The sequence below is a fragment of the Entelurus aequoreus genome, linkage group LG18 (assembly GCF_033978785.1).
Source record: "Entelurus aequoreus isolate RoL-2023_Sb linkage group LG18, RoL_Eaeq_v1.1, whole genome shotgun sequence".
Taxonomy (NCBI): Eukaryota; Metazoa; Chordata; class Actinopteri; order Syngnathiformes; family Syngnathidae; genus Entelurus; species Entelurus aequoreus.
Genome location: NC_084748.1, coordinates 33,815,188 through 33,831,332, shown reverse-complemented (window position 1 = coordinate 33,831,332; position 16,145 = coordinate 33,815,188). Strand labels below are relative to the sequence as shown.

At 35.7% G+C, this 16,145-nt stretch overlaps 1 protein-coding gene and 1 long non-coding RNA gene across 3 annotated transcripts in view; one reads left to right on the top strand and one right to left on the bottom strand.

Moving 5' to 3' along the window:
• The window catches only part of LOC133633580 (uncharacterized), a 57,994-nt gene extending 48,534 nt beyond the window's left edge, over nucleotides 1–9,460 (top strand). For both annotated transcript variants that reach the window (XM_062026154.1, XM_062026153.1), the window contains one exon: nucleotides 8,304–9,460. In XM_062026154.1, the coding sequence (XP_061882138.1) occupies nucleotides 8,304–8,698 (395 nt within the window). In that variant the 3' untranslated portion in view covers nucleotides 8,699–9,460. The remainder of the gene's footprint in view (nucleotides 1–8,303) is intronic.
• Nucleotides 1–16,145, bottom strand: part of LOC133633581 (uncharacterized) — a 129,065-nt gene that overhangs the window by 101,189 nt on the left and 11,731 nt on the right. Inside the window, exon 2 of the long non-coding RNA XR_009821790.1 lies at nucleotides 8,285–8,531. This is a non-coding gene — a long non-coding RNA (uncharacterized LOC133633581). The remainder of the gene's footprint in view (nucleotides 1–8,284; nucleotides 8,532–16,145) is intronic.

Below are 16,145 nucleotides of genomic sequence, written 5' to 3'. Positions count from 1 at the left end.
GACTTTGGAATATTTATGAGCGAGGAAATTTCACGACTGGATTTGTTGCACAGGTGGCATCCTATGACAGTTCCACGCTGGAAATCACTGAGAGCGGCCCATTCTTTCACAAATGTTTGTAGAAACAGTCTCCATGCCTAAGTGCTTGATTGTATACACCTGTGGCCGGGGGCCAAGTGATTAGGACACCTGATTCTGATCATTTGGATGGGTGGCCAAATACTTTTGGCAATGTAGTGTATATTTAATTGTTGGGTATAAAAACAGCTTCCAAGAAATGCTCAGTTATTCACAAACAAAGATGGGGCGAGGGTCACCGCTTTGTGAACAAATGTGTGAGCAAATTGTCGAACAGTTTAAGAACAACATTTCTTAACGAGCTATTGCAAGGAATTTAGGGATTTCACCATCTACGGTCCGTAATATTATCAAAGGTTTAGAGAATCTGGAGAAATCACTGCACGTAGGCGATGATATTACAGACCTTCGATCCCTCAGGCGGTACTGCATCAAAAAGCACCATCAGTGTGTAAATGATATCACCACATGGGCTCAGGAACACTTCAGAAAACCACTGTCAGTAACTACAGTTCGTTGCTACATTTGTAAGTGCCAGTTAAAACTTTACTATGAAAAGCAAAAGTCATTTATCAACAACACCCAGAAACGTCGCTGGCTTCGCTGGGCCCAAGTTCATCTAAGATGGACTGATGCAAAGTGGAAAAGTGTTCTGTGGTCTGACGAGTCCACATTTTAAATTGTTTTTGAAAACTGTGGACATCGTGTCCTCCGGAACAAAGAGGAAAAGAACCATCCGGATTGTTATAGGCGCAAAGTTCAAAAGCCAGCATCTGTGATGGTATGGGGGTGTATTAGTGCCCAAGCATGGGTAACTTACACATCTGTGAAGGAACCCATAATGTTGACAGGTACATACAGGTTTTGGAGCAACATATGTTGCCATCCAAGCAACGTTATCATGGTAAGCCGCTGCTTATTTCAGCAAGACAATGCCAAGCCACGTGTCACAACAGCGTGGCTTCATAGTAAAAGAGTGCGGGTTCTAGACTGGCCTGCCTGTAGTCCAGACCTGTCTCCCATTGAAAATGTGTGGCGCAATATGAAGCCTAAAATACCACAACAGAGACCCCGGACTGTTGAACAACTTAAGCTGTACATCAAGCAAGAATGGGAAAGATTTCCACCTGAAAAGCTTCAAAAATTGGTCTCCTCAGTTCCCAAACGTTTACTGAGTGTTGTTAAAAGGAAAGTCCATGTAACACAGTGGTAAAAATGCCTCTCTGCCAACCTTTTTGCAATGTGTTGCTGCCATTCAATTCTAAGTTCATTATTATTTGCAAAAAAAAAACATTACATTTCTTATCGTTGCAGTCTATTCAATTGAATATAAGTTGAAAAGGATTTGCAAGACATTTTATTCTGTTTTTATTTACGAATTACACAACGTGCCAACTTCACTGATTTTGGGGTTTGTAAAAAAAAACATCCTTTCTTACTTTTTAAGTGCAATGACAACAAAGTTCCATTCAAATTGGCAACATCGCAAAATCCTGGAGGGACTGATAAGTGAGACATGAATACATTGGAAGGTTAATTTTGATTGAAATATGTATTTTTTGTCATGAGTTCAACATGACAGATGTACTGAAGAACACCAAACAACTATTTCAGACAACATATACTAAGGATGTAACAATAAACTGTAATAATTACTATCGCGGTAAAACTCCCAACGGTTAGTATTATGGTTTTAAATTAAAATACCATATCATACCATACCAACTTCATTTATAAAGCCCTTTAAAAACAAATGATCAAACAAGCATTATTAATAACTACTCACTGACTGACCAGTGCCAGCTCGCTAGCCTGAATGCTAACATGAAAACAAGAGGCATTAAAGTGTTTCCCCATTAAAAAAACAACATACCCCACTATAACCTTATATTAACACATTTTTGTCCGAGCAACTAAGCTATTTAATTGTGCACATTGAACCGACAAGCTGTGCTCTCTTAGAACAGAGTGATTGTTCTAATCTCAGAGGAATACTTGTTTTAGCTGGTAATGCAATGCAATTATTGTTCAATTATCGATCTAACCATCCATCCATCATGGTTACCAGGAAACTGAAAATATATTCCTATCAACCTGTTCTTAAAGACACAGTATGTACTGTATATACCAGGGGTAGGGAACCTATGGCTCTAGAGCCATATGTGGCTCTTTTGATGACTGCATCTGGCTCTCAGATAAATCTTAGCTGACATTGCTCAACACGATAAGTAATGAATAATTCAGCTGGTAATCACAGTGTTAAAAATAACGTTCAAAATATAAAACATTCTCATGCATTTTAATCCATCCATCCGTTTTTTACCACACCTGTTCAAGAAGTCGCATTAATGGTAAGAAGTATTTTATTTATTATTGGCTAGCTTCAGAATAACCATGTTATTAAAAAGCATAAGAGACTTATTATACTCTAAAAATGTTAGTCTTACTTAAAAATGCACGCATCTAGTTGTATTCAGTGTTAAAAAATATTATATGGCTCTCACGGAAATACATTTTAAAATATTTGGCTTTCATGGCTCTCTCAGCCAAAAAGGTTCCCGACCCCTGGTATATACGTTAGTGACAAGTAATCTAATGGTGGGTTTTTGCAAGTTATAAACTGAAATCTATAATGGCTGATAAGCTGAGCCATTAGGGCGTTAGTCATCAGCTTTGCACATGCTGTTAAATGCACTGATTTGTTTGCCGTGGTAATAAATCACAGATAAATATATCCATCCTGGTTCTACCTCTTATTGTTGCCAGGGTCACAGCTGATGGAGCCTATCCCAGCTGTAAGTCTCTTACAATACACCTTGATAACTTCTGATAGAACCAAGGTCATTTGGATATATTGAAATGATACATTTTTGTTGTATTATATTTATATTTTAACAAGTTTAAAATAGCATCAAAAAGGCCGATGCTAGCAAGAGAAACAACTAGTACATGGACAAACAACGCTGGTGGTGTGTACCCGCAATGTTGTACAAAAAAGTAGCACTGATTGGTTATGCTTTTGGAGCAACTGTGATTAAACCAAATTCAAAAGTGTGAATCATCAGATGTTCTTTTTTTTTTTTTTAATCGTTTTACAGTACTAAGAAAAAACACTAATTACAGCTGAAAAGTGCAATTTCAAAAATTGCATGTAGCTACCTCTAACTAACTAAACTCTGTAACAATATTTTTTTAAACCTTTGATAAGTGTACCTTAGAGCAGTGGTTCTCAACCTTTTTTCAGTGATGTACCCCCTGTGAACATGTTTTTAATTCAAGTACCCCCTAAACAGAGCAAAGCATTTTTGGTTGAAAAAAAGAGATAAAGAAGTAAAATACAGCACTATGTCATCAGTTTCTGATTTATTAAATTGTATAACAGTGCAAAAATATTGCTCATTTGTTGTGGTCTTTCTTGAACTATTTGGAAAAAAAGATATAAAAATAACTAAAAACTTTTTGAAAAATAAACAAGTGATTCAATTATAAATAAAGATTTCTACACATAGAAGTAATCATCAACTTAAAGTGCCCTCTTTGGGGATTGTAATAGAGATCCATCTGGATCAGGGGTCACCAACGCGGTGCCCGCGGGCACCAGGTCGCCCGTAAGGACCAGATGAGTCGCCCGCGGGCCTGTTCTAAAAAAAAATTAAAAAAAAAAAAAAATTTAAAAAAAAAAAAAATTATTATTATTATTTTATTTTTTTTTTTTAAATTAAATCTACATAGAAAAAACACAAGATACACTTTCAATCAGTGCATCAACCCAAACAACCTCCCCCATGCACACTCATCCACACCCACTCACACAAAAGGGGTTATTTCTTTCTGCTACCAATATTCTGGTTCCCACAACATAGACAACACATCTGCAAGGGACACAGTCCCTGAAGCACACATGATTGTATAGGCTGCTGGTCCACTAACATTTTCATTAATTACAATTTTTTATGTAATTATTTTTATATTGTTTTACTTTCTTTTTTATCCAAGAAAATGTTTTTTATTTATCTTATTTTATTTTATTTTTTAAAAAAGGGCCTTATCTTCAACAGACCAGGTTGTCAATGAAATTAGATTTGTTTAAAGGTTTTTTTTAAACCAGGCCCAGTCCAGATAATTTCCAAGTCGGACTCAGCAACACACACCTTCATTCATGTACACAGAAAAAAATTAGGGAACACAACAGATTGCATATAATTTATAAACAAAATTACATTTTCAAAATAAGTATTTATGTACAGTCCAGATTATGTCCAGGTCACTCAAATTAGGGAACACAACAACAGATATCATATAATCTATAAACATAATTATACTTTCAAAATAAGGCTTTGAGGACTTCTCATCTTTTTTTTTATGTTTTTTGGCATCATTATCGTTATCAACCATGTAACTTTCTAAAGTTAGAAAATACTGAATAAATGTTTTAAAGAAAGTAATACTAAGTGAATATCTGTTTTTGGCTTTAAAAATAAACATTTTACCGAGTACTATAATTAAATTGACTAAATCATGATTGTCAATTAACTCTCCTAAAATAACAGAAACCACATTAAGCTTCATAAATAAACCAATCCTTAAACACCACAGTTTTCAAAAACTCCTTTCAACTTCCACCCAAAACAAAGACACAATATGACAATACCAAAACAAATGCAGGGTGGATTCAGGCTCCTGACAACAAAATCGGCAATCATCTGACTCTGTCATATTCCATAATTTTAACATTTTCCCCGTGGGTAAGAAGTTATAAATAATTTTAATTTGAAAATAACGATTTTGCACATCGATAGTGGTTTTATAGATTAGTTTGAATATGGCATCCCATGGCAACGGGCAGTCAAAAAAGTCCTCCCATTTTCCATTTGTGTTGTATGAGGCAGCCTTCAAAGATTTCTTTATTAAATAGAAATTATATATTTTTCTATTTATTTTAGTTCCTTTTTGCCAACTAGAATTTCTTATTAGAGGTTTACAAACTAATAATTTAGTAGTTCCATAATTAATTATTTGTTTCCATCTTTTCCCAATTACTCCAGTTAGTTGATAAAATGAAAAGCTTGAGCAAGCATCACCATACATAGCTCTAAATTCATCATACTTCATAATTTTACCATTCTCATTGATAATATCATTGACAAAAATGATTCCTCTTTCAAACATATTTTTCCAAAAGAAAGGCTTTCCATCTATTACAATATTAGAGTTCATCCATATTAACTGCTGCAAAATATCGTCTCTTTTTTCTGGCACATAAAATTGAAAACACCACTATGAGTGGATTGTTTCCTTTATGAACCCCGCCATGTTTCCCAGCAGACTCTCTGGGAGGGGATCACTTGTAAAAAAGGATACAATTTCTTTTGATACAGTACATGTTTTTTGTCCAACAGGACATTTGTGTACCACTCAATGTTTAAATACATCTTTGGAACAATTGATGCTTTTAAAGACAGACACATAGCTTCAAGGTTGAGAAGTTTCAGGCCCCCATATTCATATTCTTTGTACAAAACCTTTCTTTTAATATTTTCTGGTTTGCCGTTCCAGACAAAATCGAAGACCCTCCGCTCATAAATCTTAAAAAAGTTTTGTGATGGAGCTGGTAATGACAAAAACAAATAAATAAATTGAGGAATAATTAACGAGTTGGCAATAGACATTTTACCATACAAGGTTAGGGATTTCCCTTTCCATAATTGCATAATTTTGTCCAGCTTTCTTAGTCGATTATCGTAATTTACTGAGCCTAGATCTTCCAGATTTTCTGGGACAACAACACCAAGTATGTTAACTGGTCCATCTGTCCACAAAACAGGCACTTTGCATTCCATTCGAAAGGACGTTCCCTTTAGATTTCCGATCCTTGACATTTTATATTTATCATAATTAAGCTTAAGGCCAGATTGCTGTGAAAATATGTCCAAAAGATTAAGAAGGTTCTGCAAACAATGAGGAAAAATCTTATCTTTGTGAATCAGCCTTTTCTGACATGAACTTCATCAAGAACAAACACAGAACACGCCTCACTGATGCACATCTGCAAGACTCACTCAGAGTTGCAGTGTCAAGTTACACACCAGAGTACAACACACTAGTTAACAGCGTGCAATGCCAGGCTTCCCACTAACTGACAAAGAAACAGATAACAGATTTGGTGTCCAGTTCAAAGTGTGACATGATTTAAAAATTTGAGAGTTTACTTTTGTATTTTACATGAGTTATTATTTGTACAAACATGGTGCAAAGTAATTCATGATTTGTTAAAAAATGTTAGTGGCTAGCTAGTTAAAATGGGATATTGTGATTTCACAAGACTATCTTAGAAGTGATCATTTGAAAATGTTCAATTTGAAAAATGTGCACTTAGAGAAAATATAAAAATAAAGTGTTGCATATTGATATTTATCTGTTTCTATATATATTTATTGTGAGAAATCATTCAGATGATCAGTGTTTCCACAAAGATAAATATCATTAATTATTAATAATAACAGAGTTAAAGGTAAATTGAGCAAATTGGCTACTTCTGGCAATTTATTTAAGTGTGTATCTAACTGGTAGCCCTTTGCATTAATCAGTACCCAAGAAGTAGCCCTTGGTTTCAAAAAGGTTGGTGACCCCTGATCTGGATTCATGAACTTAATTCTAAACATTTCTTCACAAAAAAATACATGTTTAACATCAATATTTATGGAACATGTCCACAAAAAATCTAGCTGTCAACACTGAATATTGCATTGTTGCATTTCTTTTCATACCTTCAAGTACCCCCAGGGGTACGCGTACCCCCATTCGAGAACCACTGCCTTAGAACAATGTTTTTTAAACACTGTTGGGGGCCGCCAAAAATATCTGTCTCTCAGCTGTGGTGAAGGAGCTGGTCGGATCTCTCGGTGCGGTGGCTCGCTGTAGTCAGTTAACTGATCGTTTAATAATCCATTCTATAATCGCCCATGTCCGAATTGCCATGCAGCTAAAAATCTATTACTTACCCTAAATGTATTAATTACACTTTAGTAACAAAACCATTGCAGCACAAACGTAGCACAAACAATTGGTACTGGTTTGGGGAGGTTTTTGACAAGGTGTGTGGGCAGGGTTTGGTTCTGAATATTGAAACGTTAAATAACCAAAAAAAATCAGCACAAACAAATGGAACAAGTTTGGGGTAATTTGGACATAATTGGGGGAGTCTAGATACTATTATTAACACGTTAATTACACATTAATAACAATAAATCATTGCCGCACAAACGTAGCACAAACAATTGGTACTGGTTTGGGAAAGGTTTTTGACAATGTGTGTGGGCGGGGTCTGGTTATGAATATTCAAACGTTAAATAAATTAAAGAAATTCAGCGCAAACAAATGGAACACGTTTGTAGTAATGTGCACATAATTGGGGGAGTCTAGTTACTAATATTAACATGTTAATTACACATTAATAACAATAATATATATATCTGCTTTAAACCTGTGATTAGTGTTCTGTGTCTTCTAATGTCCCGTCTTGTAAATGTCCAGTGTTTTTATGTATTTTGCAATGTACTGCTTTTATATTTCCTGTATTTTATATTATTATTACTTTGAACTGTTTTATATTTTAATTTTTTTAATCCTGTAAAGTGTCTTTGAGTACTCTGAAAAGCGCTACACCAAATACAATGTATTAATAAAACATTGCAGCACAAACCAGCACAAATGTAGCACCAACGAATGAAACAAGTTTGTAGTAGTTTGGACATAATTGGGGGAGTCTAGTTACTATTAGTAACACATTAATTACACATTAATAACAATACAAAATTGCAGCACAAATGGAGCACCAACGAATGAAACAAGTTTGGTACCACATCTGCGGTCCGCTCCAAGGTTTCTCATTGTCACCCCATTTGGTTGAGTTTTTTTCTTGCCCTGATGTGGGATCTGAGCCGAGGATGTCGTTGTGGCTTGTGCAGCCCTTTGAGACACTCGTGATTTAAAGCTATATAAGTAAACTTTGATTGATTGATTGACTTTGATGAATACTTTTAAATATTTATGAAAAGTAAATGAAAAATTAAAGTAACTTTTAGAAATGTATGATCATGGTTTGTTAGGCCAGCAGACGGCACACCACTAGTCTATGTATTGTTTTGCATCTTTACATTATGTTTTTTTTTTTACAACAAACTTTATGAGTGTGGTGGATTCCAACCTGATGATGTTCTCCCCAGAGTGCTGCGGGGCGGTCAAAGGTGTTCTGTCCGAGGACGGTCCGGTATGCACATTCAACGACGTCTACCCGGATGCGGATGTGTTCTGGTCTTCCCACAGTGAGCCCCCAACGCCCGGGAAGCAGAACATTTTCAAAAGTACGGAGGAAGGCGGCTGGTTGAGCATCCGCAGCCAGCTGGAATGGACTCCGAACGGGACCTTCAACTGTTCCCTGAGGAGCATCACATCTGGAAGAGACATTGCATGCAATTTGTCAGAGAATACCGATTTCCTAGGCGGGTATGAGCGTAGATCGCAAGGTAGAGTCGGCAATGGAGCGGGATCCCTTGAACCTTTATGGACAGTTGTGCTTGTTTCAACCATACTACATACTAGAAATTATGGATTTTCCTAAATAATTCCATTTGTGGGAGGACATTCGAGCAAAGCTATTGGCTTTGTTACAATGAGGTACTGGGATGTTGGCCATAAAGAGCCAAGGAGCCTTGCTTGCAGTCAAATGAATCAACGTTCATGCTCCAGAGCTTTCTAATTGTGCTTCTACTTCCTGCCGGAGCCCAGCGAGGAAATAACGGACTGTGGAGGAGCGATAACAAGGCAGCAGAGATTCCTCAGCATGCCCTGGAAGGACATCTTTAATTTTCTCCTCAAATATATTGGAGCTGAGCATGGTTTTGTTTCAACAACAATAATCCTTCAAGTGACATGAGGAGTATCTTCTCTATCTTCTAACAAGAAGTTGAAAATATACATTAGCTAATATTGCAATGGGTTTTTTGTCACTTGAGGTTTTTTTTTCCACTATATGAGTGAAATATCAAAAGACTGGCAACAAAAATATGCCAGTAGTTTGTGGAAATATGCTGCCCTCTAGTGCAATATTTGGATACTGCAGCCATGCAAATATATATGACTGTGGAGCAAGCTGATTTCCATTATGTTAAAAGCGAATTGATTTTGTAGTACTTGCAGTGGGAAGGTAAACAATCTGGCAGTCTAAAAATACCAAAAATATCGATAACATTTGTTTTTAGGGAATAGACAGAAGTCCTAATCATATTCTATTCTCACTAAGCCACACCTTGTCTTATGTCACTTTGTCTATATGTTTGATTACCAAGGTATGTCAATATGCAATAATTGATCATTCTGTATTTCTTTGCTCTCAAAACTATTAAAAATCTTGCAAAGTTTTCTTATTCTGCGTTTGACAAACTGGTGGTAGTGATCCCAAAATGGGGAGGGACGGCAGGAAGTAACGTACAGGTAGGAAGAGTCTTTACAGCTTTCCTTAAAGCAGCACTAAGTAACTTTTCAACTTTTATAAAGTATTTTCATAACTTTTGGAATGATACATGGATTTACAACTAGTTGAATGACACCTGTGTCGTGGTCTGAGGGTGGCACGTAGCGACATGGAGGAGGGTGGCAGGAACCCTGCCACACAAGGAACTACAAATAAGAAACTACAAATGTGCTTTTTATGTAAAGTACGCTTTTGAAATGTTGAAATCACCCCCAAACTGCCAAAAGGTGTCTTCTAAAAAGTATGTGAATGTTCTTTAATATATGTAATACTACCCACAGTATGGTAATCATTAACGCAAAGCAAAGATGTGCCAATATCAAAATATTACTTTGAATCAGTTTATGGCAGGGGTGTCGAAAGTGCGACTCGGGGGCCATTTGCGGCCCGCAGGTAATTTTTTTAACGGCCCCACGGCACATTCTAAAAATACGATGAAAAAAAAATAAAAAACATAAAAAGTGGTATAAAAGAGCAAACAGGTGAAATGTAACAAGAAAATGTTGCATTATTTACTCTAATAACACAAAGCTGCCATGCAGGCAGTTTCTTTCTTTAAAAAATAATAATGAATCAAAATCAATGTCATTAATAATTATTGATCTGTTCAAGGCTCCATTTACTTCACATTAAATATTCCACTTTGAGATATTTTGGGGGGAAATTTTTTTGGTTGCCATTTAAAAAACAAAGTTTTTTAAAGGGCCTAACGAACAAACAAAAAACATAAACAACAATAAAGCTTATAATTGACGGATAGATCTGAAGTTGATCTTGAGACTATTGTGGTAAAAGTTAAAAAAAAATTTAAATTTATTTTTTTAAACTTTACTGAGCAGTACCCTTTTGGATCCCCAATAATTTTAGTGGGACTTTTTTTTTTTAAGTGTCATTGCTCAAAAAAATAATGAATTAAAATCAATGTTGTTATGAGTTATTGACCCTTTTAAGACTCCAATTATTATATAATCTCAAATATTCCACTTAAAAATTTTATTGGGGGAAAATATTGCATCTTTTGTGTTTTTTTCCATAAAAAAACACGGTTTTCCTTGACAAAAATGGCATACAACTTAAATCTTTAAAAGCGTTATATTGACAGATAGACATAATGTTGGTCTAGAGATTTAAACCTTGAATAATAATAATAATAATACTAAATAATGACACATTTGTAATATTTTTTTTGACCAAAACCTTTTGGGGTCCCCGGGATCAAGTCTGAGTGGAGGCCTAAATGTATCTTTTTTATACATATATTGTATTGGTTTTTAAAATAAAAAATGTATGTGCGTGTGTGTGTGTTCTTGTATGTCTACCCTTCTTGAGACATCAATAAGGAAAAGTACCTTCCATATGAGGACCGGTGAACAAGTTAGGACATAAATCATGGTCCCAATACGGAAAACCATTGCATCTAATAGAGAATGTCTCATTTGTACCCCTGGTGGTGAAATCTATCAAAATTAGGGTGGTCCCAGTCGGTTTTAAAAGTGCTCCCCCTCTGGCCAACATAACAAGTGTGTGTAAGAAATTGAAATGCGCCCCCTTTGGCCAATTTTTTTTATTTTTAATAAAAAAATATGTATATAGATACATACTGTAATAACCTGAAGTAAATAATGAAGATTACAATTACAAACAAAAAATTCAAAACAAAAAAAACAACTAAAAGCAGTCTTTTTCTCACAATGTGTCAACTTTTTTCTTATAAAATTGGAAACTGTAATATTGCAATATTTTCTCATAAAATCATTACTTTTACATGTAAAATTATTACTTTTTGTTGCAAAATGGTGACATTTGTCATATAAAATTTGGACTTTTATCACAATATTGCCAATTCTTTTGTTGTTTTTATAAAATACTGACATTTTTTGAGTGTTTGACTTTTGTCATAAGTTTGCCAAGTAAAATTCAGATTATTATTATAATATTGCCAAAATTCAAAAGTTTTCTTATAAAATTGTGACTTTTGTCAAGTAAAATTACGACTCTTCATAAAATTGCCAACATTTTAAGCTTTTCTTGTAAAATTGCGACTGTTATTGAGTGAAAATTCCAACTTTTATCATAATATTGCACAAATGTTAAATCTTTCTTGTATAATTTTGATTTGCGTTGAGTAAAATTACGACTTTTATTATAATACTGCCAAAATTCTAAGTTTTTCTTGCGAAATTGTGACCTTTTTCTTGTGAAATTCCAACTCACTTTTCACAACAATCTTTTTTATATTTGCATAGTATATATATTTTATTAATGTTGTAAATACAAATCTTCATATATCTAGAAAGGGTGGTTCTGAAGAGATAGGCATTTTTCGGAGGTCTCAAGAAGGTAACAAATACAGGAGTGAATATGTGTGTGTGTGTGTGTGTGTGTGTGTGTGTGTGTGTGTGTGTGTGTGTGTGTGTGTGTGTGTGTGTGTGTGTGTGTGTGTGTGTGTGTGTGTGTGTGTGTGTGTGTGTGTGTGTGTGTGTGTGTGTGTGTGTGTGTGTGTGTGTGTGTGTGCGTGTGTAATCAGCTCCGTGTGTGTTTTAAGTTTTCTGTCCGTTTTATGGCTAACTTACTTCGGTTCTTGAATGTATTGCTTTTTCGGCTACAAACCTAACCCTAACAAAAACCCAAGCCTGATCCTAACCATAACTTGTTTTCAGTTTATTTTTACAATTTTTTATTTCTGTTTTCTGTGTTTTGTATAATCTTTGCAGCTTCACTTCCGTTGTCGTCACCCCTGTGGGCACGTCTTTAGGTAGACGCGACTTAAAGTGGGCGCAAATTTTAGTAGTTCTGCGCACACGCAACCTTAGGTATACTTGAATTTTAGGCAAGGCAAGGCAAGGCAACTTTATTTGTATAGCGCTTTTCATACACAAGGCAGACTCAAAGTGCTTCACAGACAACAAAGTGAAATGAAAGAAAATAAAAGCAAAATTAAAATGCAGACAATAAAAATAAGAACAGTGCAGACGTTAAAAGTTAAAAGATTAAAAGATTTAGCTGAAAGCTAAGGTGAACATAAAAGTCTTCAGTCTACTTTTAAAAGTAGTCAGAGTTGGGGAAAGTCTGACATCTTCAGGAAGTTATTTGTTGCATAGTGACTGAATGATGCTCTCCCTTGATTTGAGTTTACTCTTGGAACCGCTAACAGATTGGTCTCAGAAGATCTTAGTGATCTAGAGGGCTTATATAGTGGGAGCATATCCGTAATAAACTTCGGCCCTAGACCATGTAGTGATTTATATGTGAGCAGGAGGATTTTGAAATCAATTCTCTGATGTACAGGGAGCCAATGTAAGGATTTAAAAATTGGTGTAATGTGCTCACATTTTTTGGTCTTTGTTAGAATTCTAGCAGCAGCGTTCTGAACAAGCTGTAGCTGCCTGACAGTTTTTTTGGGAAGACCTGCAAGGAGACCATTACAATAGTCTAGCCTACTGGTAATAAAGGCATGTACAAGTTTTTCAAAGTCTTGAGCTGACATGAGCCCTCTAAGTCTTTTTACATTTTTGAGGTGATAGTAGGCCGATTTTGTTACTGATTTGATGTGACTGTCGAAATGTAAATCAGAATCTAAAATAACCCCAAGATTTCTGGCTTTATTTGAGGTTTTCAGGGACAGTGATTGAAGGTGTTGGACGACTTTAAACCTTTCTTTTTTAGCACCAAAAACAATTATCTCAGTTTTATCTTCATTTAGTTGTAGGACATTTTGGCACATCCAGTGTTTGACTTGCTCAATGCACTGGCACAGAAGATCTATGGGGCGATAGTCATTTGGTGATAGCGCTACATAGATTTGGGTGTCATCGGCATAGCAATGATGGTCAATGTTATTATTTTGCATGATTTGTCCTAGTGGGAGCATATAGATGTTAAATAAAGTCGGCCCCAAGATTGAACCTTGGGGGACTCCACACGTTACGTTGGTTGGTTCTAATACAAAGTCACCAATGGAAATAAAATAGTTCCTATCTTGTAGATATGACTTGAACCAGCTTAAAACTGTGCCTGAGATCCCCACCCAGTTTTCCAACCTGTCCAAAAGTATTGAGTGGTCGACAGTGTCAAATGCAGCACTGAGGTCCAAAAGCATTAATACTGAAGTTTTGTTTTAGGTACAACATCGGAATTAGTTTGAGGAGAATTTGTGCTTGCAGGTAAATAAACGTAAAAGAGTGAGGAGGAACAGGACAATTAAGAATACAAAAAATTACAAGTTTAGAGGCTTTCTTTGACATAATTGTTACGTCCGGGTCGCATGGTGATGCGTGGGTCGTTCTTCCAAGATGCAGCAGGAACTCCGGAAGCAAGGTGCAGGTAAGACAGTGATTTATTGTCCATAAATCAGTCAACGTACCAACAATTGAAACAAAGCAAGCGTGCCGAAAGCACGAGGAGCTAAGGCGAAACTTAGCACAGGAATCAAAAGCATGGGTGACAAACGTAATGTTGCAAGAAGCAAACAAGACAGACAGACAGAGTGTGGCGAAAGGCAGGAATAAATAGCTCTCTGATTAGTGCCTGGAAGCAGGTGAGCGTCCCGAACACTAATCAGAGGCAGGTGAAAATAATCAGCACCCATGACAACCAAGCAACACAAACCCAGGTGTGCTGAAACAGAACTAAGGGAGTTTTAGACTAAAACAAAATATGATCCGGGCGACCGATCATCACAATAATTACTTATTTTTGAAAGGACCAAAATGCACGAGGAAATATCACCTAACTTAAGGAGCAATGTTTATAAGAAATACATTTGTCAAAAATATCTACCGTTATGTACAATTTACTTCCAGGTGAAAGCGACTTTCAAACTGATTCGCTAACATTGATTATTATGTATGTATTATTATTATGTATTAGTTATCCGTTAGCTAAATGTTCATTTTAATAGATGGCACATTAAAAAAAAACAAGGGGATATTTGTTTTTTACGCTTTGCTTAAGAAATGTAAGTAAAATAGTGGCAATGCTTTTTGTCTTTCTAATGTTCTCCTGAGGCCTTAAATGTGAATTAGCAAAGTGAACTTTCGGTATTAATGACATAAAATAACAGAATATTATGACATATATTAATAAATAAATAAACCTAACTGAAACAAAAACTGACAAAACAATGCCTGGGTTAATTGAACAATTACAGTTTGATTATCCATCAAATATTAATACAAATGGCTTTGTTTTGCATTTATGTTGTTTTTTGTATTTTGTTTTTTGTATCAAATTGTGAAATGTAGTAATGGGAACTTTCAAAACTTTGCAGTATTAAATAGGAACAGCACTTTTAAAGGGAATTTTGCGTTCACAATCCCTATGTTAGACAAGAACACTTATGTTTTTCTTTTTTTTATGTATTCTAACTCGTAAAATATGGCACATACAAAGTGGCTAATAAACACATCTAATGGTAGTACACTATTCCGCCCATAAAGCACTCTAAAAAACATCCCAAAACCACCAAAAATGCTCCATTTACATCTCGTGACCTGGATACTAACAAAGTATTAGCAAAATTGTTATTAACGGAAACAAACAACTTTTAGTTTCGCCATGATCCCAGAGAGCTAACTAGCTTATGGACCTATGATGACATATTGAGCCTGTGAGCTGCTGCATCGCCTCTGAGCTGGTAAAAGTTCATTCGAGATTATAAATCATGCCTCTTACCTGGATAGTAGAAGGATGTGGCAATAAACGGAGAAGTTGGTCAACTTTGACATCCAACTTAGACCCAAAGATGGCGAGAAAGACACAAAGAGATGATCGTTTACAGCAAAGTTTTTTTTAACCCATCGTGAGAATTATAATGAATTCTTCATCGAAACAGGAATATACGATCATCCCATCAGTCGGCATCCGTTGCCCGGATCATGTTTGTTTAGTTTTTGACTCCCTCAGTTCCTGTTTTGAACACCTCTGGGGTTATGTTTTAGTTGCCATGGGTGCAAATTAGTTATACCTGCCTCTGATTGGTGTTTGGGACGCTCCCCCGCTCCCAGGGCACTAATCAGAGAGCTACCTATTCCTGTTTTTCGCCACACAGTCTGGCTTTCTTATTTGCTTCCATGCAACAGTTATGACGTCTACTTATTTGAGTCCTGAGCTAAGCTTTGCCATTTCTTTGCCCGTTCATATGCTAAGATTTTCTTGTTAGCTATTCCGTGCTACAGGCACGCTTGTTTTGTTTATTTTTTGCATGTTTCATGGACAATAAATCATTGTCTCACCTGCACCTTGCCTCCGGAGTTCCGTCTGCATCCTGGGAGAAAAATTCATGTGACACATTTATCCCAAAGTAGTCGTCATTGTCTCTCATTAAGTCTGCATGGTTAGGAGTGTTGTTGTTGTTGAAGAAAAAAGGGAACGTTATGATGTGTCTGTAAAATTAATACCCCACCGTATGCTTAAAATAATCAAAACATGTAAATATTATGTGTTATTATCAATGTGCCTGTTACTACATTACATATATACTTACAGCGTGTAAATAAAACCATGATGGAGGGTTTTGGATGTTTTTAAAATGTTT